The sequence below is a fragment of the Condylostylus longicornis genome, unplaced genomic scaffold (genome assembly GCF_029603195.1).
Source record: "Condylostylus longicornis isolate FDR11 unplaced genomic scaffold, ASM2960319v2 ptg000031l, whole genome shotgun sequence".
NCBI lineage: Eukaryota > Metazoa > Arthropoda > Insecta > Diptera > Dolichopodidae > Condylostylus > Condylostylus longicornis.
In genome coordinates this window covers 7,842,739-7,870,262 of record NW_026578000.1, presented here as the reverse complement: position 1 = coordinate 7,870,262, position 27,524 = coordinate 7,842,739, and the positions used below count along the sequence as shown (strand labels likewise).

At 28.0% G+C, this 27,524-nt stretch overlaps 6 protein-coding genes across 7 annotated transcripts; 5 read left to right on the top strand and 1 right to left on the bottom strand.

Moving 5' to 3' along the window:
- The first annotated feature begins 3,505 nt into the window (after window positions 1-3,505).
- On the top strand, window positions 3,506-4,280 carry LOC129608490 (adult cuticle protein 1-like). Its single transcript, XM_055520000.1, has 2 exons — window positions 3,506-3,660; window positions 3,839-4,280. Exons 1-2 carry the CDS (start codon window positions 3,655-3,657, stop codon window positions 4,193-4,195), a joined length of 363 nt encoding a protein of 120 aa, XP_055375975.1. The 5' UTR covers window positions 3,506-3,654; the 3' UTR covers window positions 4,196-4,280.
- A 726-nt stretch (window positions 4,281-5,006) lies between these two features.
- Window positions 5,007-7,102, top strand: LOC129608484 (histidine-rich glycoprotein-like). Of its 2 annotated transcripts, none has more exons than XM_055519993.1 (2): window positions 5,007-5,058; window positions 6,612-7,102. In XM_055519993.1, exon 2 carries the CDS (start codon window positions 6,614-6,616, stop codon window positions 7,022-7,024), a length of 411 nt encoding a protein of 136 aa, XP_055375968.1. In that variant the 5' UTR covers window positions 5,007-5,058; window positions 6,612-6,613; the 3' UTR covers window positions 7,025-7,102. The 2 variants fall into 2 exon arrangements, with proteins under 2 accessions (XP_055375968.1, XP_055375967.1); XM_055519992.1 differs by lacking the exon at window positions 5,007-5,058 and adding an exon at window positions 6,388-6,520 and having other exon boundaries at window positions 6,596-7,102.
- A 1,740-nt stretch (window positions 7,103-8,842) lies between these two features.
- On the bottom strand, window positions 8,843-9,518 carry LOC129608487 (midnolin homolog). The gene is made up of 2 exons (XM_055519997.1): window positions 9,450-9,518; window positions 8,843-9,377 (listed from the first exon to the last, which is right to left on the bottom strand). Exons 1-2 carry the CDS (start codon window positions 9,453-9,455, stop codon window positions 8,985-8,987), a joined length of 399 nt encoding a protein of 132 aa, XP_055375972.1. The 5' UTR covers window positions 9,456-9,518; the 3' UTR covers window positions 8,843-8,984.
- A 744-nt stretch (window positions 9,519-10,262) lies between these two features.
- LOC129608486 (uncharacterized histidine-rich protein DDB_G0274557-like) lies at window positions 10,263-10,949 on the top strand. Its single transcript, XM_055519996.1, has 2 exons — window positions 10,263-10,325; window positions 10,384-10,949. Exons 1-2 carry the CDS (start codon window positions 10,320-10,322, stop codon window positions 10,801-10,803), a joined length of 426 nt encoding a protein of 141 aa, XP_055375971.1. The 5' UTR covers window positions 10,263-10,319; the 3' UTR covers window positions 10,804-10,949.
- A 3,084-nt stretch (window positions 10,950-14,033) lies between these two features.
- LOC129608485 (uncharacterized histidine-rich protein DDB_G0274557-like) lies at window positions 14,034-14,720 on the top strand. Its single transcript, XM_055519995.1, has 2 exons — window positions 14,034-14,115; window positions 14,174-14,720. The coding sequence occupies exons 1-2, from the start codon at window positions 14,110-14,112 to the stop codon at window positions 14,591-14,593; spliced, it is 426 nt and encodes a 141-aa protein (XP_055375970.1). The 5' UTR covers window positions 14,034-14,109; the 3' UTR covers window positions 14,594-14,720.
- Window positions 14,721-21,950: 7,230 nt separating this feature from the next.
- LOC129608488 (adult cuticle protein 1-like) lies at window positions 21,951-22,841 on the top strand. The gene is made up of 2 exons (XM_055519998.1): window positions 21,951-22,073; window positions 22,163-22,841. The coding sequence occupies exons 1-2, from the start codon at window positions 22,068-22,070 to the stop codon at window positions 22,535-22,537; spliced, it is 381 nt and encodes a 126-aa protein (XP_055375973.1). The 5' UTR covers window positions 21,951-22,067; the 3' UTR covers window positions 22,538-22,841.
- The last annotated feature ends 4,683 nt before the right edge of the window (window positions 22,842-27,524 follow it).

Genomic DNA, 27,524 nt, shown 5'->3' with positions numbered 1-27,524 from the left:
GTGAAGCTTTTGTAGAATGGTTTCACAGGTTTGAGTAATTGCTATGCAACAACGAAAGGTGCAGGGTATAATTATACAACGTTCTTACTTGTTTTTATTTTATTTATGTTAGGTACCTTAACACAAAAATTGTTTATTTGGGCAAAAAAGTTAATGGTCTATAGTCTTTATTAATATAATACCTTTTAGTACGTGATCTAAGACTTGACACAAAATAACCTTTCATCTCTCTATTTAATTAATTAAAAACATTTTAAATTTTCTTTTATATTGTGATATCGTATATGACATGAATGTGAAATTTAAAATTATAAGTTATAGTTTTGAAATATTTTATAATAAATTGTGTTTGTTAATATTTGACTTAATATAATTATTTTATATATTTTAATAATAGTAATTAAACACAAGTTATTAACACTAATTTATTTATACTGGTGGAAAAAAAACTAATTATTTATTCTAAAATATAGTGTTTATTGCGTGAATACATTTACATTTTAAATGTGTATATGCCACCTATATATATATTACAATATGTCGGCATACATAACATTCAATATTATAATCTATACATATTAATCGTCATGTTGCAATTTAATTTACTTAATGTTTTTGAAAATTTCTACAAGATTTAATTTGGGTTTTGGTTTTGAAAAGAACATATGTTGCGTATCAATCAAGAATTTCCTGATTGTTTGAAATACACACATATCCTTTAGTTTAATTGTATATAAAGCAATATTAATTAGTGTTAATTATATATAATTAGTATTTAAAAATGACGAAAAGATTCTAAATAATTTTAAATTTCTATAAATAGTAATATGAAAGAGAATATCCTGTTTTAAATTCAAAAATAATGTTATTAATAACTATTGTGATTATAATTAATTCTTTAGCTATAATTAACCAGATTTATATAAGAACATAATTTAGTCCTATTCTGAAACTTGAACCTTTTTTTTATATTTCTTTAAATACATGAAATTCACATATGAGGAAATGCGAATTACAACTGACATATTCTGGTCTTAAGAATTACATTGCTATACTATATCTTAGGGGTATTTTTATCACACACAATATATAAAATGAAATCGGTAATTAACAATAATAATTAAAAGGCAAAAGTTTAATTGTACTTAAATGCAAATTAACAATTATCAACAATTTCCATTTTTAATTAAAGAAGGTAAGAACTCAGCTTAATGTTTTAGCTAAATAGTTATACTATGGTATGGTAACACTCTTTTCATATTTTTCTATGATTTGGATTTGTGCAAATACTTGCATATTAAAAATTATAATTCTACCGTTGATCCAACAATTGAATAATTTAATTTAGAATTTATCATCGACTGAAAGTTCAGCAGAATTTGTATAGTCAAAGCTGATACTGTTAAATTAGTCGGACAATACGAAACAATTGAGTTTATTTTTTTTTTTCTGTTCCTTTTAAAGGAGGAACTAAAATGTATATGATTATTAATTTTTTTCACGCTATGTAATGACATTTTGATAAAATATACACACTAATAATATTTTCATTAATTTATTTCAAAGGCGGAATGTTGTACTTTGAATCTAATAATTAATTTATTCATTTGGTATGTATAAGTGCAGGTCTGTATAATTACTTCTGTTACTTTTTAGCAAGAAATGCAAACAAAATGAAAAAAAAAACAATAATTATGAAAAATTAGAATTGTAATATTCGATTGAAAACCATTAATGTAACACAATTTTTATTTGTTTGATTCAGTTACACCCCTACAAAATATTTTCTATATTATTTTTATGCTTTTTTAACCATAAAATATGAAAACAATATGTCCCTCAACAAAGAAATAATTTTAATTTGTCACTCACCATGTTTTCATTTTATATACACCTTTACGGACACAAACATACAGTGTGAAATAGAGCAAAAATAGCATTAAATTCAGTATTTTTCCAATATGGGTTTTATAGGAGAACAAGGATATTTCAACAAAGTGTATAAAGTTTTATAAGAAAAGTTTTATAAGAAAAGGACTTCACCCTGAGATGGGAAATGTTATAATATTGTATTAATGCAGAATTCAGCTTATAAATTTCAATTGCTGAATTTTGTAACGATACAGTATTGATACAATTCCGATATCAGGGTCAATAATGAATTCCGTTTGTTCTGTAATTGAATTGAAACCGTCTCGTAAACCTCTGAATTTCGCCTTTTCACATATTATACAGTATTAGGGATTGCGACAGATGTGTGTAGTTGCACTCTCTTTAGCATTCATTTAGCATTTTTTCTTTAGGTTCCTTTATGATTAAAGTGTAAAAAACATTGCTTATATTTTCTTAAAATTAAATTAATTGAATTATTTCTCCACTGTATATTACAAAAATTATTATTATTTTTTCATTTTCATTTTATATTTTTCAATTTTTATTTTTAAAATTAATTACATCTTGTTTCTTATTAAATTGTAATTCAAACTAGATAACCTTGCATTTCCGTTAAAATTTATTAAAAAAAAAAAAAGCGATAAAACCATAACAAGAAAAAAATGTGCAAAAGTGCAATTTAATTCGTTCATTAAATTGCATTATTACACACACAATATCCCATATATAATGCATTAAATGTATAATATCTGCTCTATATATATATGTATGTACATAATACGTTCTTATTATAAGGTAAATTGAAATTATTTTAACACCTGGCCATTTTCTTAATAGCACTCTGTTATTATTAAAATTGAAATTTTCTAGAATCTGCAGAAAAAAATTCTCCTTAATTTTGTTTTTCTTCTTTTTTACTCATTTTTCTTTTTTGCTATAAGAAAGCAAGTTAAATTTAACTGAATTAAAATTCTTTAAGTTATAACAGTTACACGTAAATGCAAGTATAACAGAGTGCAGTGGTGTAGTAAGAAGAAAATTTAAAAGCTTTCATAAGTAAGTCTTTATTTTTTTAGCGATATACTTTTGTGTATATATATGTACATATAACGGTTAAAGAAAGAGTAAAATTAAATTTAAAGTAAAAGAAAACAAAAAAAAATATATATATATATATGTTTGTAATAGAACAGTTAATTAAAATTGCAAAGTAGGGTTAATTAATGGAATAGCTGTGTGCTAAGAAGTGTGCTAAACATAGGGTAGATGGTTGCGAAAGCTCATAATATAGAAAAAAGTGTATTGTGAATGCAATTTTAAGCTTGTGAAATTTTCATATTTGCAGCTTATACAAATTATTAATATATTCTATACTTTATATATATAGTTATGTAGTACAATAGAAAAATATAATTGCATAGTAAATAGTAAATTTTCATAATTGATCACATATATTTTTTTCTTGCTCTCTATATACTTACTAGCTAATTGTTAATTCAAATAACTTTCACACTAATTATAATATTTGTTATATATTAATATTATTTGATTAACTGTTATTTAATTTATATACCTACAATAATAATAATAATAATAATAATATGTTAATAATTATTATACGCCAAAATAAATTGCATTCTAGTATAAATAACACTGCAATTCTTTAACTTGACATCACAGTTTACTTAGACTTCTGAAGTAAAGTCAGATCTGAAGAAAACTTCTAATTTTTCAAATAATCTAAAAATAAAAAAACAAAAAATGAAAGTGAGTAAGAAGAAACATTATAAAAATAAACAAAAAAGGATAACTTTTAACTATAATAAGGATAACAATTTAATTAAATTTGCGTTATAAAAATTGAAAAATATTCAAAATTTAAAATCTATAACAAAAAAGTATTTAAAAACATAAAATTTCATTTGAATTTTTTTTGTGTTCATAGTTCTTCTGTGCAATTGTTGTATTAGCTTTGGCTGTTGGTACTCAAGCATCAGTTATTCCATGGGGTGCATGGGATGATGGTCAATGGCATGGTGATATTTGGGGAGATCATGGACATTGGGATGGTGCATGGGCTCATCCAGCTGTACTTACACCAGGAATTGCTTTAGCACAAGGTGGTCATGGTGCTGCTGTAGTACATGCACCAGCTATTGCTGTACATGCACCAGCAGTTGCTGTACATGGTGCTAGTAGTTATGTAGCTAAAACTCGTGGTGCTGTACATACTGCTCCTTTAGCCGGTCATATTGCATCAGTATCATCTGTTAATGTTGCTCCAGCTCCAGGAACTCATTAAATTTACAATTGAGTTTAATATTTTCAGTTTGATATAGCTAATACATTTAATACCACACAAAGTAAAAATTAACAAAAAAAAAAAATACTTTTAAAATTAAAAACCTTTTTTTTTTTGGAGTACATACACGAACCAATCATTATTACATACATATGTACATATATTTCGACATAAATCTTTGTAAATATGAATTGTAAATAATTATTTTTTTTGTTTAAAAAAATTGTATAATAAAATTTAAATAAATTGCATATTTATTAAGTTTACAAAAAAAAAAAGTTATTTAGTATTTTATTTTTACATTAAGTTTTAAAATTTTATGAGAATTCAAGAGAGCAGTCTTTAGTTTTCAGTTTTACTGAAAGAATGAAATTTACATAATATGCTTATATACCTTAACTAAAGTAAAAACCAGCAGGACGATATTGAAAATCCTGAAATAATATTCTTACATCCCTAAAAATTTAAACAAATTTAAAACAATGGTATCTCGAGCAATCATAGGTAAACATAATTCAGTTTACAATTTTTGGAATTTACTGATATAACAAATTCCTGCATTGTTCGTATAGCAGAAGTAAAAAAAAAATATTTAATTAAAATCTAATTTTCTAATTAAAAAATTCAAATTAAAATGTAAAAATTACAAAATTTTGAAAAAAAAAAAAAAATAATTATTGTAACGAAACTAAATTTTAAAAATAAAAAAAAATTGTAATTCACAACTTCAAGTCAAGGTGATCACGCTCCATATTTACCTTTTATACCAAAAATTAATTCAGTTGGAAATTTTATACAATGTTATAGCAAGTGTTTGGCTATACCAAAACAATTTAATAATATTTTCGCTATATAATTAAATTGTGGGTAATTTGTTTATTTATCTCTTGTTATTAAATATTAAAAGTAATTTTAGACTATTATGAAAAGCTTGTTAACGATTAATTGCAGTTCTATTGAAAATTATTTTGTGTATGTAAGTACAGAATTGCTTTATTCCTAAAAAAAATAAGATTTATATTTAAAACTCTTTAACATATGTAAGAATTTTTGAAGTTACCTATAATTATTAGTAATATTATTCCTAGATCAACCCACACCTAGCTACTAAAAAACCGTTATGGGATCGATGCCTATTTCTGCAAGTAGTACTACACTCCTTGATTAATAATAGGTATTTATGCATGCTCTCGTCAATTTCCCTTATGTTTGTTATGTCTTTTATAACACTTGAAGTTCCTTCCGTTGTGTGTAATCTCTGTTATGTATATATAATTTGAAATTCCTTTCATATATTTCTTTACCCAAATATTTCTTGAACTTTTGTTTCACAGAATTTCACATCCTGCACAATCCAATTTCACATCACAAACTTTCTTAGCACATCCTGCATTCAAAATAATAAATATGAACATTTTGGTACGAAAATGTTTGTGTCACACAAGAAAGTAGTTGTAAACTGTAAGAAATAAAAAATCCTGAATAAATTTTGGATAAAAAAATTGTATACGATAATTTTGACTTTTTTTTGACAATCAAAAAAAACTTTGGGCAGGGTGCATTTTATCTTAAATGGTGTTAAATGGCGTTTATCTTATGGGGTACTTATATTTTTCTTGATTATTTAAACAAATTCATTTTATCTTTTATATTTTTAAATTAACATTTTTTGAACTATTGTAGGACACGATATGAAAAACAACAACACGTTTGTTCCAATTGTTTGAAAAATGACTTTTGGAATTTTTTTTTTTTATTTTTTTCGGTTGACTTTAATAACCTTGGTGCTACTGAAAAAAATTAAAAAAAAAAAAATTTTATTTTTGGTACAAATAAACCAATATGGTAAATTTTTTTTCAATTTTTGTTGTTGCTCTTCTTATAATTATTGTTGTTATTATGGCTAGATAAGCTTTCAGGTGAGTTTAAAAATAGCATTGTTATCGTGTTTGTGTATGTAACTTATGCTTGTTACCAAAATGTGTGATTGGAATTTTTTTTTTTAAGAATTTCCTAAGGTAAAATAGGCATTTTTGCAATAAAATTGAGCTGAAAACTTTAATAGCTTTTAACGATGTGATTAAAAAATCAAGTGAATGACATTTAAAAAAAAAACCAACAAAATAATGCTACAGTTACACCACCCTTTCATAATTAAATAAAGATCACAAAATTAACTTAATTTTTGGCTAGTTTAATTCTTGAATTTGAGTTTTATTGATTTTGGTATAAATAAGCGTAAAATATTTGATATTAGTATAGTCACTCAAAGGTCTTCGAATTAATAACACTAAAAAAACAAAAATTTTAAAATTCAACATGAAGGTATTTCAGTTTACATTTACAAAACAGTCAATTTTATTGCCGAATATTAATTTTATATTTACATTTTTTGAATAGTTCACACTTATTGTAGTCATGTTAGCTATGGCTTTTGCTGTTGATGCTTCAGCTATTGGTTGGTCGGCTCATCATCATCCAGAATTGAGTGTATGGGGTAATGGATTGTGGGGTGGACATCATAATGATTGGCATGGTGATGATTGGCATTCTGGTCATGCACATCATGGTGATTGGCATCATGGTGGTTGGGATGATGGACATTGGTCACATGGACATGCTCATACACACGGTATTAGTTTAGCACAAGGTGGTGGTTGGGATCATCATCATCATGGACCAGTTCATGCACATCATGATCATCATCATCATGGACATGATGGACATTATGTTGCCAAAACTCGTGGAGCTGTACACACAGCCCCATTACCAGGACATATTGCATCAGTAAAATCAATCAATGTTGCTGCACCACCTGCTGGTCATTAATTATAATTGAAAAAATATTTTTATGAATCGATCCAAAAAAAAATTTTTCTTTTAATAAAAATTAATTTATTGACAAAAATTTACTTCTGTTTGTTTGTATTAATATGTTTAGTTATCTTCCATATTTTAAAAGTTTAAAAGCTAATGTTATTCCTGCTCCCACTTCGAAATTTCTCAAGAGAAAATAAAGAAATTTTTACAATTTACCTGTGACTTTTGATTTGAGTTCGAAGGTTTGACGATCCTATCTTTGACGTTGTAGAGAATCCGCCTGTTCCGGAAGCTTTACAAGGATTGCAGTGTATATAAAAGACAACGCATACCAATTCATGAGGCGTAGAAAGAAGAAATGTGCTTATTATTCCATAATTGCGCGACCTAAAAGCTTAAATTTGATTCCAAATATAATTTTGCTCTTAAAAAAAAGGAAGCAATATGCTTCTTATTCATTCATATGAAAATTTCATCGTATAATCATTTTTCTTTACGGAGAATTGAGAAAATTCGTCTTAAAATGAATATTTTTTTAGTGGTTTGTTGTTGATGAAAATTTTTGAAAGAGTTAATGAACTGCACGTATTCACAAATTAAACTTGAAATTAAAATTATTAAATAAGAAAAACCTGAAAGAAAACTAATTAAAAGTAAAAAAAATCCAAAAAGATAAAATTTTTTAAATTTTATCTTGATTACATAAGTGAATCTACTCAAGTGTATCAGAAGTCATTGTTTTGTTTTGAAAAAATCAATATTAAGGTCACTTTGACAGGAAAATGGGTAATTAACCTTGAAAAATTTACATGCAGTCTTTATCAAAGGGTTTTTATAAGTAAAATGAAAATTTATGGTTTAGTAAAAACAGTTAAGTGTCCACAAAATGAATCAACTCAAAAATTCGCTTCAGTGCACTTGAATTGCGTTTAATTCAGAATATTTTTAATGTATTAAATTATTTTTAAACTCGTATGAACGAAGGTTCGTATTTTTCACATGTATTCATTCTTAATAAGCTTCGAGTTCTAAATCAATATAAATTTGTATGTTTGGCAGTCCATTCGCCTGCCCGATGTTCATCGTAATGAACTGCTTCGGTATACTTGCGATGCAATTAAAAAAAAATTGTGTATAACTATTGAGTTGTAATATGAAGCTCAATGTTGTATCAAAAAGTTTTTGTAGTTGAGCAAATCTTACAATAATTGTACAAACATTTTTTTATTATTTTCCGATACACTCAATCAAAATCAATATTTTTTTCAAAATTAAAAATCAAATTTATCTAACAAATATAAAAATTCTGGATTTAAAAATAAATTCTATTTATTTATAATAGCAATAAAATTTTTAGGATACTTGAATTAAAGAGGCGCCATCCCATAAATTTCATAATTTTCTTTAATCCTTGTATAGAATTTCAAATTCTTGACCTTCTTAATATTACAGTTACAACAATTATAGCAATTAATGTTATAAGTTATAAATATTTTCATTACCATTGTTTGCTTGTTTAACCAACTTTGCCGCAATATTCTACAAGTTAAATCTTAGCGGAAAATTTTTATATTGGCATTTAAATTATAATTGTCTTATCTGAATCTTAAATTAAAAATATTTTCTATATTTCTTGGTTTTTTTTTTATTTTTGCTGCTTGGTCATAAAAATGAAATATTTATTAACTTCAATTTGATTAAGTTATAAAAAAATGTTAAGTAAAATTTGCGATCGTATTTCATATTTAATTTAATCAATATCGATTAAGAATTGAGAGAAAGAAAAAAAACAATAAATTTCTTTAATAAATTATGAATTTTATTTTATTTTCTATATTTGCACAGATAGCATTTGTGGAATTTCTATAATTTTCAAGCTAATTGCATATAATTTTATCAAAAGTTGTAGAATTTGCTCTATATACATATAAATAAATAATTATTTAACAATAATTATTAAATGACGTTCTTAATGACCTGCCGGAGGTGCAGCAACATTAATTGATTTTACTGATGCAATGTGTCCTGGCAATGGGGCAGTATGTACAGCTCCAAGTGTTTTGGCAACATAATGTCCATGATGATGATGATGATGATGGTCATGATGTGCATGAACTGGTCCATGATGATGATGATCCCAACCACCACCTTGTGCTAAACTAATACCGTGTGTATGAGCATGTCCATGTGACCAATGTCCATCATCCCAACCACCGTGTTGCCAAGCATCACCATGCCAATCATTATGATGACCCCATCCATTACCCCATACGCTCACTTCTGGATGATGATGAACTGACCAATCAATAGGTGATGCTTGAATTGCAAAAGCAAAACCTAACAAAGCTAAAGCGATTGTGAACTACAATAAAATTTTTGTAATAGCAACAAATTAGTACTCTTAATTTTCATTTTTTTTTTTAATTGTTCATACCTTCATGTTTTAATTTTAAAAATTAAAAAAAATTTTTGGTTTTGAATGATTGAACGATTTAAATGAAACTCTGATAAATTTGATGAATTCTTTTGCTATTTATACAAAGAACTGACATTTTGCTTGGAGTACAAAAACTTTACACTACCATTAGTTTACAAAAATTTACAAAAACAAAAATTTACCAATTCTTGTTCAATATGAAAATTATTAAATTTTTGTGCTGTCTGTCTTTTTTACTCTTTATTTTCAACTACCCACAAAAGATAAAAAAAAAAAACAAAAAACTCAAAAATAAAGCATAGCAAAAGAAATAGAAGTAGGAATTAATTTTTTGCCGAAATTTTTCAATTAAAAGTTGAACTAATTAAAAATTTTTTGAATTTATTAACTAGGTGATTAAAATTTTTAATAATAGTATTAAAAATCTACAAAAAATCGATAAGAATTCATTTGAAAAGTAAATATGATTGGTGTTTCATAAGTTTTGAAATTCCATGAGCACTCATTTGAATAATGAGTAAAATTTAGTGATTGCTATACTGGCTCTTGTGTACTAGGTATTATTTAGAAGGTTAAATTTCTTGTATTTTTCTTCCATTCGAAATATGCACAAAAAAGTCACACATAGTAACTCAAAATCCTAAATTTATTTTCTTGTTAGAGAAAAGCACACTAGCCTTTTCACTTTTTCTAGTTTTCTTTTGAATCAGTTATTAAAACTGTTAAAAAATTTTTAATCACATCGTTCGAAAAAATTTTTCAATGAATTTTTTGATATAAATAAGTTGAAAATTTTTGATTTAATTATAGTTCGTTCACTTCCTTCAAACAACTCAAATCAAAGTTTAACAAATTAAAATTAAAAACATGAAGGTAGGACGTTTTAAGGGCTAGAATATTTAGAAAATTATTTAAGTTATATTTTTTACAGTTCACAATTGTTGTAGTCATGTTAGCTATAGCTTTTGCTGTTGATGCTTCAGCTATTGGATGGTCAGTTCATCATCATCCACAATTGAGCGTATGGGGTGGACATCATAACGATTGGCATGGTGATGATTGGCATTCTGGTCATGCACATCATGGTGATTGGCATCATGGTGGTTGGGATGATGGACATTGGTCACATGGACATGCTCATACACACGGTATTAGTTTAGCACAAGGTGGTGGTTGGGATCATCATCATGGACCAGTTCATGCACATCATGATAATCATCATCACGATCATCATCATCATCATGGACATTATGTTGCCAAAACACTTGGTGCTGTACATACTGCCCCATTACCAGGACATGTTGATTCCGTAAAATCAATTAATGTTGCTTCAGCCCCAGGAACTCATTAAATTTCCTTAACATAATTCATAATTTCCTTAATATAATTTCATAATTATTTTTATAAATTGTGCAAATTGTGTTGTATATATGTACACGATTTTATATCATAAGTTTGAAGAAAGGAGAACAAATAAAAAAAATATTTATTTATTTAAAGAAATTTGCTACTTTAGTTATTATTCCTCTTTGAAGAGTTTTGAAAAATAAAACATCGAGCTGGAAATTTTCGAATTTAAAAATACTTGTAATTTTTAAGTTCTGCTCAAGAATTGTAATAAAAATAAAGTATAAAGGGCATTATATATTTGTGATCTGGTTTGATAATAAATAAGTCATAACATATTAGATCACACTCGCTTTAGTAAATAGGATGCACATGCACATAAATCTGATCAATGCAATTCACAAATTAGATATTGAAGTTCAAAAACTTCTGTCAATAACTACAAGGCATCACAACATCCTTGCAAAATCTTTTCCGTTTCTGCACTACAAGAAGTGCAATGTTACAAAAAGCAATGAACAATGAATAAATATTTCACCATACTCCCATATGAAAGAAACGAAACAGTCTAATTTTTCAGCTAAAATAAAAAATTTGTGAAGTTTAAAATTGTATAGTTAAGATTTTACTATCCTCACTCAGCGTTCTCCCATTCAGTGATCCGCTCCAGTTGATCCACCGACCAGATGACTCTTTATGTCGAGATTTGCTGCTCAAATCCTGATTATCCCTAATTTTTCTAACATGGTTATTCCAACCCTGCTTAGAATACTGAATACCCACCTTAAGCACCGTCTCAAAGGTTTTGTACACATTTAGAAGAGCATCCTTTTGTTTCGACTGCATATCGTAATATTTAAACAACTAATACTAGCAATCTCATCATGAATACTCAATCAATTAACATCAGGAATGGATTTCTCTTTTTTTTATTGGTTCCGCATCATTCCCTTCATGGTGTTCAGTTGATCTTATAAATCTTGTATAACTTTTAAGGGAGACGCGTTGAAATTTAAGTATAAGGAATCCACTCTCCTTGCAAAAATTGTGTTGTTACCATGTAGGGCAGTTATTGACGGTTTCAAGACCTTTGGCCACTGCGTGTTAATTTTTTTGACTTTCTCTTCAACAGCAATTGTAAGCACGTCCTTCAGATTGTTCAATTTGTCTTTTATCTGGCGAAGAATTTGCAAGACATGATAACAGCCTATTGACGTTATCAAAAGACTTTGCTATTTTAACGAAGCTACTTTAATTTTGAAATAACTACAAACAATTTATCGTGTAGTATTCAAAGTTGCAGTTCCACATACTGGTAATTCACGCATCTGAAATCCGTGCATGTGTTGCTTCAAGAAAAGACAGTACCAGTCCTTTTCAGCCTCGGCGCCCATGAACATCTCCAGGTCTACACCCCATGAATTTGTCTATAGGGAGTCTACACATCTCACCATTCAAGATTTATTATTATAAATGGTACAAGATTTCATACTGCATTTATAACTCATAGTAGAATGCACAACGTAATTGAGTTCCAATAAATTAAAAAGTAGGTAAAAATGTATACTATAACTTAAGCAGAAAAATTTTTTTAAGGTCTATTTTATATTCAATTTTTTTTATTACGCAATATGCTAGTGTTTCAGTTTAATTTAAATTATTCGATTAAAGGTGTGACCGTAAACAAATTTTGCTGACCAAACAATTTGTAGCAAAAAATAGGTATTCGCCTAATTGTAAAATAAACCCTAAGAAACGAAAAAATAAATAAATAAACCAAGTGTTCCAAAAATTTTGAGTTCCACAGGATAATCGAGCCGCTAACGGTTAAAGAAAATTATTTGCAGTAACTGCCCAAGGACTGGGTTGCAGGAAAAATCCGCGTACTGCTATTTATTAAGTTAAGGTCGAAGAAATTTACTTTGTCACTTTTATTTATAATAAAAATGCCCAAATCGGAAAAAAACATAAACTTTCGTTTTCCAATTTAAGGGGTTGGAGGGTTAAAATTCCAAGTTTAATATTTTTTTTTTGTTATTTGTGTATTAAAATAAGCTAACGTGCCAAATTTCAGCTTTCTGGTATAGCAAATGAAAAAGTCTAAAACATAACAAATATGAAACTTTAAATGTTTAGGAGTTCCCATTAGCATCATACTCGGGGAGTTGTGGTTGCGTAAGGTAATACAAACACGAGTAAAAATAAATAAACAAAAAATATATTTTTTAGTGACTTCAACGACAGTTTCGCTAACCATTCGTGATTAAATTTCAATTATATTCCATATCATATATGTCTGGCATTCACAAGGCCACTTTAAAAGCAGTTTGCCAACAAATTCACTTTCAAAATTTCCTTTTCGAAAGCCAAAACATCTCACAAGAGCACTTAAAAATCTTTTCAGCTATTCTCTTTAGACTTTGCAGTTTTTTTGAACCGATTTCCAAAACTACTGCTGCGCAAAAATAAAGGTCTAATGAATGCTTCTTCAATGGTATTCTGCAACTTATTTCGGGAGCTTTTTTTCTCGGCTCCGACAAAAATAGCAAATGAAAAATGTAAACAACAATGTCCCACACAGCAATATTTGCTAAATTTTGAACAGAAGGAAACTAAGAACTAAAGAACTATTTCTGAAAAATATTTCATTGTTTCAGTATTAAAGGGTTCACCTTTTTTTGATAATTTGTATTTCAATTACTCAAATCCACTCAATGCGAAACATTATTTACTAAATATTAATTTAAAAGAAATTTCATGTTGACCATGAATTTATATTTTCAAATAATGATCGATATAAAAGCAATTGAAACCTGCTTCTGGTTATGATTTTTAGAGTGTTATATCCGCAAGCTTAAATCCACCTTTTATCAATATTTAACCCAAATACCATACGATTAAACTCTTAAATTATTATTTAAATGACAGTTACATATAATTATATCACATAGTGACCAATACACCTACAATACCTAAAAAGAAGTAGAAAAAAATACAAATGAAAATAAATGAATTTATTCAAAAAACAAAAAAAAAACAATAACAATCAATTTTTGGATACGCAAAGTTAAAGCAAAAAAAAACCTGTATGGTAGGCAACTCGTACGAAAATGAAACAATTTTAAAACTATTACTACAATTTTCATGACCAGTAATTATTTGATTAAAGAATTTTTAATCATAATTAGATCGAAAAAATTTTTCAATGAATTTTTCGATATAAATAAGTTGAAAATTTTTGATTTTATTATAGTTCGTTCACTTCCTTCAAACAACTCAAATCAAAGTTTAACAAATTAAAATTAAAAACATGAAGGTAGGACGTTTTAAGGGCTAGAATATTTAGAAAATTATTTAAGTTATATTTTTTACAGTTCACAATTGTTGTAGTCATGTTAGCTATAGCTTTTGCTGTTGATGCTTCAGCTATTGGATGGTCAGTTCATCATCATCCACAATTGAGCGTATGGGGTGGACATCATAACGATTGGCATGGTGATGATTGGCATTCTGGTCATGTACATCACGGTGATTGGCATCATGGTGGTTGGGATGATGGACATTGGTCACATGGACATGCTCATACACACGGTATTAGTTTAGCACAAGGTGGTGGTTGGGATCATCATCATGGACCAGTTCATGCACATCATGATAATCATCATCACGATCATCATCATCATCATGGACATTATGTTGCCAAAACACTTGGTGCTGTACATACTGCCCCATTACCAGGACATGTTGATTCCGTAAAATCAATTAATGTTGCTTCAGCCCCAGGAACTCATTAAATTTCCTTAACATAATTCATAATTTCCTTAATATAATTTCATAATTATTTTTATAAATTGTGCAAATTGTGTTTTATACATGTACACGATTTTATATCATAAGTTTGAAGAAAAGAGAACAAATAAAAAAAAAATATTTATTTATTTAAAGAAATTTGCTACTTTGGTTATTATTCCTCTTTGAAGAGTTTTGAAAAATAAAACATTGAGTTAGAAATTTGCAAATAATGCTTAACCAATAATAAGAAGTACACAAGTGTCCTGGTAACATAAAAGAACTAATTACAATCTAAATGTAACCTGTTGTTTTTTTTCTTAAATGTCCTCGAGTAAAATGTGAAATACAAACTTTGCTAACATTTCCACTTTACAAACCGCAAAGAAATTTTATTTTAGGAATAACAAAAGTGAATTCCGATTTAAACAAATTATTTTTTTCATAAAATATTTGAATAATTTATGAATAGAAAAAAATAATCACATTCTTAATTCAAAATTACACTCACATATAGATCATACTAATCTCAATTAATATTGGCAGTCAATAAGAATCGGCTTCATATCTAACTGATTAATATAGAAAGTTGAAAATTATGACAATTTTAAATAAAAATATTTTCACAGTGTGTCAATTTGATTTATTGAAATATAATATTCATAAAAATAATAATTTACAACCAGTTGGATTAAAGTCAGAGAAATAAATTTAATTTGCAATAAAACAAGAAAAAATTAACCTTGAAACTAGATAAATCATTCTATTTTATTAATCCAAATTATGCAGAATCTGAAGAAACAGGGAGCTTACAACTCACACACACCTTCTGTGGTTTCCAATACATTTAAAGTTGAAAAATGAAATAACATCATTAGACTGCTACTACTTTTCAATCAAAAATTTAAATTTCTTTTAAAAATTGTACAAAGAATTTATACAATAAAAACATCGTACCTTCCGGTGTGCTCTATTAAACTGAAAACGTTCTGAAGGATATTGGAGTTGTTAAAAGAAGTTATATAGCTAATATAGAAATGTCAAGCTATTCTAGAATATTTTATTTTAAACATTAATATAATATGATATTCAAACTTTTTTTTTGCTAAAATACCTTTGTTACAGCTCCTATTAATCAAATTGATAGAATTTCTAATTGAATTCATTGCGAAATTTTTTTTGCTGGAAACTTCCTTTGAGAGCATAGGTCTTCTACAAAGTCTCTCTATCGAACACTGTTATACGCCAATATTTTTATTTCTGCCCAAGTTTTTCCGGTTGCGAGTGGAAATTCTTTTATTATTGAACTCTTTCATGTTAAGAATGGCCTTCCCACACCAATGTTATTCTTCGGCTTCCATGCATGCCCGATTCTTTGAATTTTGTTCTTTTTATGGTAACTTCTACTGGTTCCTGGCTTCTAATCTCCAACATTTCTGTGTTTGCTACTTGTCTGGGCCAATGCGCGTTGCTAATAATTCAAGCAATTATTTAACATTGCTTGCAGTAGCTCCGTGTCGTTTTTTTCTACGAATCAGGTCTCACTACAGTATAGCAGAACAGACTTAACGCATTTATGAGATATGCAAAGCTTTGTTGATAGCCAAGTTGTGCTGATTTCCAGATCCTTGAAAGTCGATATCAAATGCTATTCTTGCCGTCTTAATTCTATTTTTGATGTTTTCATCTGTCTTCCCCCGCCCCCCACTTGTGGTTATGATACTACCAAGGTTATTGAATTGGCTGACATCCTCCATTGGGCTTAAGTTGACTACAAAACTGTCCACGTTATTTGCATTGATTGGCGTTGACTTCGTTTTTCCCTCGCATTAAGAAACTTAACATATACATTCGTGCATTTTGGAATGTTCTCTCAATAACAAAATTTTAGAAATCAAAAATATTACACCATTAACTATAGTATAATATAATTAAATATTATAGTTGGTACCTAACCACCCAAAAATCTAACACTTTTTCAATTTAAAATTTCATATATGTTGTAATGTCAGCCACAGAGAGGAATCTCTGCACCTTTTCTTATATTATTATTTACTGATGAATTATATATCGAACATTTATACTCCAATGACGTCACGTATAACGTGAGTAATTTATTTGCACTTCACCATAGTGGGTCTATGTAATAAATATCAAAATGTGTATGCAAAAACACAAAAAGGAAATTAATTTTTTTTATGACGTCATATAAATAATTTATAATTAAATCTTTCATATTTTAATTTTCCTTCTAATATTTTAAATATATTTTAATTTATATCCGCCAATTTACTTAGTAGTAATACGAGTATGGAAATAAATATAACACTTTACATAAATTTTTGCTGTTTTACAATTTATTGAAACTACAAAGGCTACCGATCGCAATAATGTCAATAACACAGAGCAAGGGTAATATTGATCTATCTACTAATGAATACGTATACATATAATTAAAATCCATTTTATTCTCTGTTATTTGCTTATAGGTAAGCTTGTCTTACATACATAACAGATGGAAATTCATAAATAATTAAAATATTCTAATTGAAATATAAAATTCATGCTTTTTTTTTTTTTCTCTATACATTTAAGGTTATTTAAATTAAATTCATTTATATAAATGCACTTACCAGTATGTATGTACACATATACTTAATAAATATTTGCTTTATATTTTATGTTATAGATTAAAATTCCGAAATTCTAATTAATATAGAGTATTTGCATATATTATATTAATTTATTGACAAATGGCTACAATTAATTTGATTTAACAGTATATTTACATATTTTATACAAATTAGGAAACATTGTTGCCCAATACAAATACAACAACAAAAGAAAGTTCTCAATTAATTTTTATAAATAAGATGTTGTGAGTTTTTAAATAGTATTCTTTTTTTTTTCTTTTTTTCTCCTTACTCCTCTTGGGAGCATAGGGCTTCCACTTGACATCTCCATCTTGTTCTATTTTGGGCTATTTGCTTGACTTGACTCCATGTTAGACCTGCGTTTTCTAGTTCTGATTTTACAGATCTACGCCAGGTGTTTCTGGGGTGTCCAGGTCTTCTTGAACCCTGCGGGTTCCACTCTAAGCTCATTTTAGCGATATTATTGTTGGGTTTTCTTAGAGTGTGCCCAATCCATTTCCACTTTCTTCTTCTTATTTGGCTTCCGATAGGTTCTTCGCCTGTTATTATCCCGAGGTCTTTGTTGCTTATCTGTCTTGGCCAGAATATGCGACATATTATTCTGAGGCATCTATTGATGAATACTTGCAACTTTTGACTGGTAGATTTTGATGTTAGCCAAGTTTCGCTACCATATGTCAGAACCGATTTCACACAAGACCGGAATATTCTGACCTTAGTCGTTCTGGAAATCTGCCTACTTTTCCATATTGGCTGCAGTCTACCGAACGCCGCTCTTGCTTTCTTCAGCCTGTTGTCTATATCTTCTTGGGCTCCGCCCTCAGCTGTTATGAAGCTGCTAACGAACTCTATTTGTTGGTTATTGAGTTCCAGACTGGCTGTGCTAGTAGAGTTTATTTTCATCGCCTTGGTTTTGTCTATGTTTATTTCTAACCCCACAAGTTTGGCAAATTTTTCAAGGTGTTTTAATTTCCTCTGCATGTCGCTGATTTTGTGGGACAGAAGGCAGATGTCATTTGCATAATCTAGATCCTCCAGATGTTGAGTGAAACTCCAGATTATGTCCCTTCTCTGTGAGCAGACAAGTTGCAAGATGTTATCTAGCACGATTGTGAAGAACAGCGGTGAAAGTGGGCAACCTTGTTTGACTCCTGACTGGGTGGTGAAGGATTCGGTTATTTTCCCTCGGTGTAATACTGCGAGCTTGACTTCTTCGTACAGTGCTTGGATGAGGCGGATTATTTTGTCTGGGGTTCCCCTACCTTTTAACGCTTTCCATATTGCATCGCGCTTAATTGTGTCGAAAGCCTTCTTGAAGTCTATGAAGAGCATGTATAATGGTGTTCTGTACTCTATTGATTGTTCGACTATGATTCGAAGTCTATTTGATTGATCGACACAACTCCGATGCGGCCGGAACCCAGCGTGTTCTTCACATATTGTTTCCTCTAGTTTTTCCCTTAAGCGATTCTGGATAATTGTTGCCAAGACTTTGTATGCTATGTTAAGTAGTGTGATGCCTCTCCAATTATCACAGTGAGTCAAGTTGACCTTTTTTGGTAATTTGATGATGAGGCCCTTTCTCCATGACTGCGCAACCCTTTCTTTCCTCCAAGCTTTCGAAATATGTGGTTCTAACAGCTATGCCATAGTTAGTGCGTCTGCCTGAAGTAATTCCGCTGTTATGCCATCACTGCCTGCAGCCCTGTTATGTTTGAGTTGTATGACTGTTTTTATTTCGCTAATATTTGGGGGATCTTCAGAAATTTTTAAGTTTGTTTGTCTTCTGACTGGGTTACTATAATGCACTTCTTCGCTGGCCGTATGTGTTACGTTGCTAATTGTTTCGAAGTGCTGTTTCCATATTTCTATCTGGGCCTCTTCATTTGTCACTAGGTTACCGCTACGGTCTCTGACAAGGCGGGTTGTGTTTTCTTTTTTCCCGGTGAGATTATTAATTATTCGGTGCAAGCCACGCATGTTGTTCTGGTTGGCGTGTTGCTCCGCTTGGAGCGCCATCCTTTCGAGATATCTTCGTTTGTCTCTTCTAGCAGCCTTCTTTACTTGTTTTCCTAAGCTCTGATACTGTGGAGACTTGTTGTTGTTTTCATTGGTCGCTAGTTCCTTAGCATTTCTCCTTTTATTGATGAGGTCCCAAGTCTCGTCAGAGATCCATGTTTTGCGTTGTATTTATTTTCTACCTAGTGTTTCTTCGGCAGTCTCTTGAATCTTAGTCACAATTTCTTCCCACGGGTGTTCTTAGTCAAGTGGTAACTTTTCAAGCAGTCTACTGGTATATCTGCAAGCATTTTGGGTGTTCTGGAGTTTCTGTATATTGAAGCGGTTGTTTCTGTTGTTATAGTGCTTTTTTCTTTCCATTTTCAGCCTGATATCGCCTGTCAGCAGCTCGTGATCACTATCTATGTCTGCTCCTCTTCTATTTCTCACATCTAACATGTATTTTCTCCATCTTTGGCTGATACACATGTGATCGAATTGGTTTCTTGTCTTCCCGTTTGGCGAGGACCACGTTATAAATTGGATTCCAGCTCTCCAAAGTCGATTTAAGTTTTCGGTTGATGATTATACCCACACCACTTTCACCACCCGTGTCTTTTCCACTATGTATTACGGTATTGCCACTTGCTGTAACCGACTCGCCATGACCTTTCCACCTCATTTCACTTATTCACAGGATGTCAATTTTGTAGAGATTCATTTGTTGTTCTAGTTATGCAAGCCTTGATGCTTCACGGAGGGTACGGACGTTCCATTGTGCTACTCTTGTCCTTATTCGTGTTCTAATGTTCGTTACCGTGAGATCATCCCTATTTCCGAGGCTATGTCTAGTTTCGCGTTTAATCTATTTATACTGTCTAATAAATAGTATTCTTATATTAAATAATATATTTTAATATTAATTAAACGCACATACTTACATAATATGTAATTTATTTTTAGGAAGTTTCACCAAAATATTCTGGATTTAAATATTTTAAATGCAAATTCGAAAAATGAGAAGGAAACTATGTATGTACTCGTATGTATGTAAGTATATATTTCGGAAATTCGATTTGAAGTAAATACTAACTGTTAAAGTTTGTACAATTATATTAAAATTATTTACAATTATTCTAAATGTTTACAATAATCTAAAAATCTAAATAATATGATTGAAATTAATTTTTATTCAGCAGTATTCAAGATAAAGAATATTTTTAATTTGTATTTGTACCTCCCCTCAAATATGCTGTTCTGGTAGTCGAGTTTGTAGATGTGATAAAAAATATTTTCAGGTTGGTTGTATAAATAGATGACGTAATGTCACAAAAAAATTTAAAATTGAAGCAAGTGAAATTTTTTTTTGTTATCTGCAAAAAATTTATTTTGTTAAAGAAAAACAAAGAAAGTTTCAAAGTAATATTTAACGATTTTCTGAATCTGTTACAACTTCCCACAATGTTTTTTAAATTTCCAAAATATTTCTAAATTTCGAAAAAAAAGTTTTAAACTTTTACTTAAGAGACTTGGAACAAACTGGCTAATGCTTGCTTCAGTATCCCGAAAACCACCTGTGGTAAAAAATAACTATTACGTCGCATGAAAAATTACACAGAAAATGCAAACGGGATGATTTTGACATCTGTGGTTACGATAAGATTAGTACCTATTTTTATTATCACGTCTACTACTTCAAAATGAGAATAGTATAACTTCATGCGATATTTGTATGCGATACCACTACCGGAATATTGATGTATGAACAGGGCGAAATCTTATGCAGCTTAGAACTCCATACGGATTTGAATTTTACTTTAATTCACATGTTTAACTTATACTTGAGAGTCTACTTTTCATGGAGAGTCAAGCATCGGTTTGCGGAACATGGAGGATCAATAAATATTAAATTTATTCTCACTTCATAGGTATACATTTCGACCATTAAAATTCACGCATTTAAATTAAAAAAAAATTAAATTTATTTACGTACATTTAAAATTTATATATGTGTGTATGTATAAGTGCATTTAAAATATTTTGATAATCAAACTACTAACTCTGACATACTACTATTATTAAAAAAAGTTTACATATTTAAAATTTTAAACTTTTAAACTCTCTAGGCGACAATTAAATTTAAAAAACAAGAAAAAAACCTTAAAATTTTCATTTCCTCACCTAAGAATTTTTATTGCGCATAATGTAAACGAATGAAATAGAAAATTTTGTTATTATATAATGAATGTATGTAAGTAAATATTTGACAATGATTACATTAAAGCATTACATAAGTATGGGTTTTCAAATAAAATTCATGTATGTATGTTTGGATGTACGTAACAAATTGTATCAACCCAATCAGCAAAAAAAAAAATATATACGAGTATTTTAAGATTTAAGCGCGAGTAAAAGAAAAACAAAAAAAATTACAACGAATACACGTACTTTTTTTTCTATACCATTTTATTTTAGTTACAATTGTTATAAATAAAAAAAAAAAGAAAATGGTGGGATCATAATGCTGTGCGGTTTTAACATACATATATGTATGTATGTACATTCATGTGTTATACATACATATTTACATAAACCTAAACAGTATTGTGCATTTATTTGCAATCAAATTTTTTTTTTGATTGCAATTTATAGAACAAAAATTATTTTTAATTTAATTTATTTTTATTGTTTTTTTCTTAACTTTTTTTAGTATAAATATCTGAAACAATTCTACGAATTAATCAGAGTTTTACAAGCTAACTTTGAATTAACTAGTCTACTTCTTTTTCTTTTAAAGAAAATTTTTTAATAAATTCAATTTCTAAACATGAAGGTGATTTTTTGTTTTGTTTCTAATTCTATATAACAAAATTATTGCTTTAATTTTATAATTGAAACTTACTAAAAAAATGAAAATTTCAGTTCACAATTGCTGTAGTCATGTTAGCCTTAGCGCTTGGTGCACAAGGATCAGCTATTCCATGGGCAGCACATGGTTGGGGTGCTTGGGATGATGGTTGGCATGGTGGACCATATGATGGACATTGGGGTGGTCCATGGGGACATCATGCAGCTGTAATTACACCTGGTATTGCATTATCACAAGGACCACATGGACATTGGGCTGGACATCATGGTCATGCTTCAGTTGCAGTACATGCACCAGTACATGGTCATGGTCATGATGGACACTATGTTGCTAAAACACTTGGTGCTGTTCATACAGCTCCATTAGCCGGTCATGTTGCATCAGTATCATCAGTTAATGTTGCACCAGCACCAGGAACTCATCATTAAATTCACAATATATATAGATATAAAAGGAATAAACATGAATAATATATAAAAATGAAATGGATTAACTGATCACCGAGTACCTTCAAATATAAAGAATTGTTTTTCATTAAGATTTTCTCATCTGTACATATACTTATATATTGTATAAATTATGGATATATTTTTATTTTTTCTTTTAATTAAAGAAATTTTTAAAATATTCCATAATAAGTACCATTTTTACCTCTTAAGTAGTTATTTTTATTTAATTATGAAATGAAATTGAATCAAAAGAATATATATATTCTATTTAAAAAAGCAAAAATTTTATGCCAGTGTTTTCATTTTACTTTATGAGATTATAATTATTATTTTGATGAAAATAGGTCAATGAACTCCTAAAGGTTGCACATAAATGAGGAGAAATTGCAATTACAATATAAATAAATTGAGTGAATGCTTAATATATCAAAAAATTCTTGAAGGTGTTCTACAAATACAAAAATATTAATAATTAGAAAATTAAAATTTTTCCCGAATTTTGAAATTTTCTTAGAAATTGTTATTCTTGATATTGGCAATGGTGAGTAAAATTTCAGCTTATAAAATTAATTTTAGTTTCGCTATTAACAGGTAGCCATTTAAACAATTGAGAACTGATTATAAATCTGAAATAATGTAAGCAAAAACAAAATAATGGCAATTATTTGTAATTTGGAAGCATTTTTGTAAAGGTATGCGCAAATTATATACTATAATTTCTGTTAAAATTATAAAAAAAAGTAACAAATAACATATACTTGCTTTGACTATTGAATAACATTCACATTACTCGTATAATGAGCAAATTTAAGAATAAAAATTAAATCTCGTGAAAACCAAAACCAATTACAAGTACATAGTTCATAAATTAAATGAATTGCAGCACAATTAAAATCAGGTTAAGTGTTTATATAAAATTGATTGTTTGTAAAACGTTGCGATTAATTTTATTTTGCATAAAATAATTGAATGGTGGTCATAATTTCTTATTACTCGTAGCTTCAATTTAATACCTAAATTGAAGTATTGCTTGTAATGCAAGTATGAAATATGCTTTGAACATTGTTTAAAAATGAAATAATAATTTGCTATTTATATAGAAGAACTCAATTTATAAGGACATGTATATTCTTATACAACATACTATTTGCAAGCACTTTTGCAATTTGCATCACCATATTAGATGCACCGCTGCTCTTGCATATATTAGAAGAGCATTTCCAAGATTTCAAATAAAAATTCATATACATATGTCCCATTACTTCATTTGTGTCATACACCCGTATTCATGTACGTGACTCTTATGCAATTGTGAATAACAAACATGCTTATAAACTTTATCTGAACTTTAATAAATCATATACTTCAATTTCATATTCTTACAAGAGGTGTGCTACTATGTGTTTTTCACTACAGTTACTAAAGGCGCAAGGTTCAATGTGATTTTAATGAATTGGGTATGAAATTTTATCTGAAAAGAATTTGTTAATTGAAGATGTATGATAGTTTTCTTACTTAGTCTCAATAAATTTTGTATTTTTCAATTAATTCGAAATTAATAATTTTATTATGATTAATGCTAGGAACTGCTAATTTTGAACTTCAAATAGCTCCACAAAAAGTGATTTGAAAGCATTCCGTTTGGTTTTGTAATGCGGCTATAATAAACAAACTGTAAATTTCTTGAACAGAAGTTCATGGAAAACGAATGTTGTATTAAAATTCAGTAATAAAATTATTAATAAATTATTGTTATTGTAGCAAATAAAGTATAAAATATAACAAAAATTTGTTAATTACAAAATTATTAAAAAGGTCATGTTAAAAATATTTTTGCAATAAAACATTTGACATTTATGGGTATTGATTTTGAAAAGTTGATAAATTTTTCATGTTTGTTGTGTTCATTCCTTTTGTTTTTGCGATGCAATGAGTTTTTCGCGTTTATATGTATGTATGTATGTAGTTTAACTGTACTAGCAAATTACGTACTGTCAAAAGTTTTAAATTCAGGAATTTGACCATGTGTACTACTTTATTTAAATCATATATTTTAATTAACGTATACACATAAAACTGTTGAATACTTTTAATATATACATAAATAATTTACAATCTCATATACAAAATAGGAAATAAATTTATTTTGAACTATAAAATATTGCACTTGTCTATGACTTTGTTTTTTTCATACAGAAATACCATTGAAAAAATTTTTGCAAAAAAAAAATTTTTTATTAAAATCCCATAATTAAACTCCATTAAATTCCATTAATAAAAAAGGTCTGTCATTCATTTTATATTTTCTGTATATATACTTTAAAAATACACTTTATAAAATATGAAAAAAATTTTCGCTGAATTTAAGGAAAATAATAAGAAAAAGCACTTTAAATTTATTATTCTTCAATAAAAAATATTTTGTAGGTTGGAACTTAATTATAACCCTTATTAAATTGAAAGTATACCAATATTATTTGACATAATATGTAATTTATCTACTCATAAATTAAGCTAATATTTATTGCCTATTATTTAAAATTGATATAATTTTGCAAAAAAAAAAAATTGCAAAAAGAAAATATGAGCTTGTTTGTTTAAAACACTCAAACAATTGTTAATTTGTTACAACGCTTCTCGTTCATAGTTTAAAAATTTCAAATATTCTTACCCTATGTATAAACGTGGTGGTAAAGCTTAAAATTTTTTTTTCCGATCACTTCTTCTGTTTCTCTCATAATTAATTGGTTGAAGCAAATTCACGACTAACTTTGGAAACTTTTAAAATATTTCAATTTTATGTTGCTCAAGAACATTTTCTTTCTCTTGCTCTTCCAATACCGCACGCCATGTAAAAATGAGGACAATACAATGGACAGTTGTTTGTGATGTCATAAGACTATAAAAATTATATGAAAGTAGTGCTGCTACATATTGAAAGAAAAATTACAAGAAGAATCGTAATTTTATGTTATAGTTTTAGATATGGTCTGGGATATAGACCCAACACATGTTATTAAACAGTATCGAAATCTGAGTCGATTTAACCATATCTGTCCATTCGTCCGTCACGACGATAATTAGAAAACCAATTGAGCTAAATTCACCAAATTTCCATAAATGATTTATCATAGTAAATGCCAGAACCCTATTTAAATTGGATATGATCGAGGTATACATAATTTTGCTTCAACTAAGTATAGAGTTATAGCTGATGTACTCCTCTTGAAACCACTTCAAGTTTTTCCCATCTTGTTCCGGTTCACTTTAATTTTCCCTTCCTCAAATATTTTTTTATAGATTTACAGTTCATACTGCTTTTTTTTTTAATTGGTCAGTTAACGTTTTCCTTTTTGATTGAGTGTTTCTCAACTTTTTTTTGAGAAGTCACATTTATAGCATTATTATTTATCACTTGCACAGCATAAGGTTGATATTGTCAATAAAAATTGTAACTTATATAAACAAGATTCTAAATGTTTTACATATACCTTTCATGATATTTTAATCACAATCTCCTCACAATTCACAATCGGTTAATGAAATGTAATGAACGATTTCTCACAATCGATTAATGAAATGTAATCCAAAAAATTCTAATCTGCTCTAATCAACTCACAATTTAAAATATTAAAAAAAATTTTCCAAAGTCTCCAAAAATTTCTTTTAATTTTAATTATTTATAAAAAAAATATTTAATATCAAAAATGAATTTTATTTAGCACTCTAATAAATTTTTTTGGAAAATAATATTTTTTTTAAATTCTTATTAAACCTAGCATTAAAATCAAAAATAAAATTAAAGACATTAATGAACACACTGATGAATTATTTTCGATTACCAAATTACCTTAATTAATCGTTTATTAAACCAATCCCATTTATAATTTTATAAAAAAAGAATTAAAAATTTAATACGATTATTTATTTTGAATTTTATTTTCGGCATTCTTTCTTTTTTCATTTTCCTTTTTTAATATTTTTATACAAATCCCTATTACTAAAATATTTTTTTATTTAAAACCATATAGCTACAAAATTTTTAAATGAAAAAATTTTTATTTTAAATAATTTTTATTACTTAATTTTAATTTCGATACAAATAAAATATATAGAAAATAATCGCTACATGAATAAAAAAACATTAAAGAAAAATGTAAAGACAATAAAGCGATTAAGTAATTCTTTTGTGTATTAAAACTAATTTCCAGAGATTAAGAAAAAAAAATAATAAAAGGAAAAACTAAATTTTTTGAATTCAAGCTCTAAACGGGGTTTTCAACTGTTTTGTGTATAGTGAGAGAATATTAAAATATTTGATTCAATTAGATTTTAAAATTAAAAAAGAAAAACTTGTAAAAATATAAATCCTTGCCAATACCAGCTATTGAAAAATACTATAATAAGAATTCCTGGAATTAATTTGCATTGGTTTGTGTGTTTTGAATAAAATGAAGAAAAAAACCTGCTAAAATAAAGTTTTTGCCGGTTTTTTTGTTTCTATTTAACTACTCAGACAACTTTGTCTTTTACTCTCGAATTCTATATTAAAAATAAATTTAATTTTTTTTTTGTAACTCCAATAGACCATATCACAAGGTGCTTTACAATATTGTAAGTTCTTTTATTATAAAATTATACTAAAATATTTAAAAGATGCAGAAAATTTGAAATTAATTACAACCATTTCTAGGGTAGTTGTTTGAATTTATTAAATAGTGCTTCTAAAATGAAAATTTATTGTATGTGAGTTGATGATGTGAACAAATTTTGTTGATGAAGTTATCGTTCGATTTCTTTTCGATTATTTCTACTAATTTTCTAGTTTATCATAAATTAGCGAATGAAGTCCAAAATTGTTTGATTTTGTTCTGTTAAAAACATCTTCCCCCTAAAATTTAAAAAAAAAAATTAATATAATTAGTAAAAAAGTTGAAATTTAGCGTTTATTTACTTACAAGAGTAT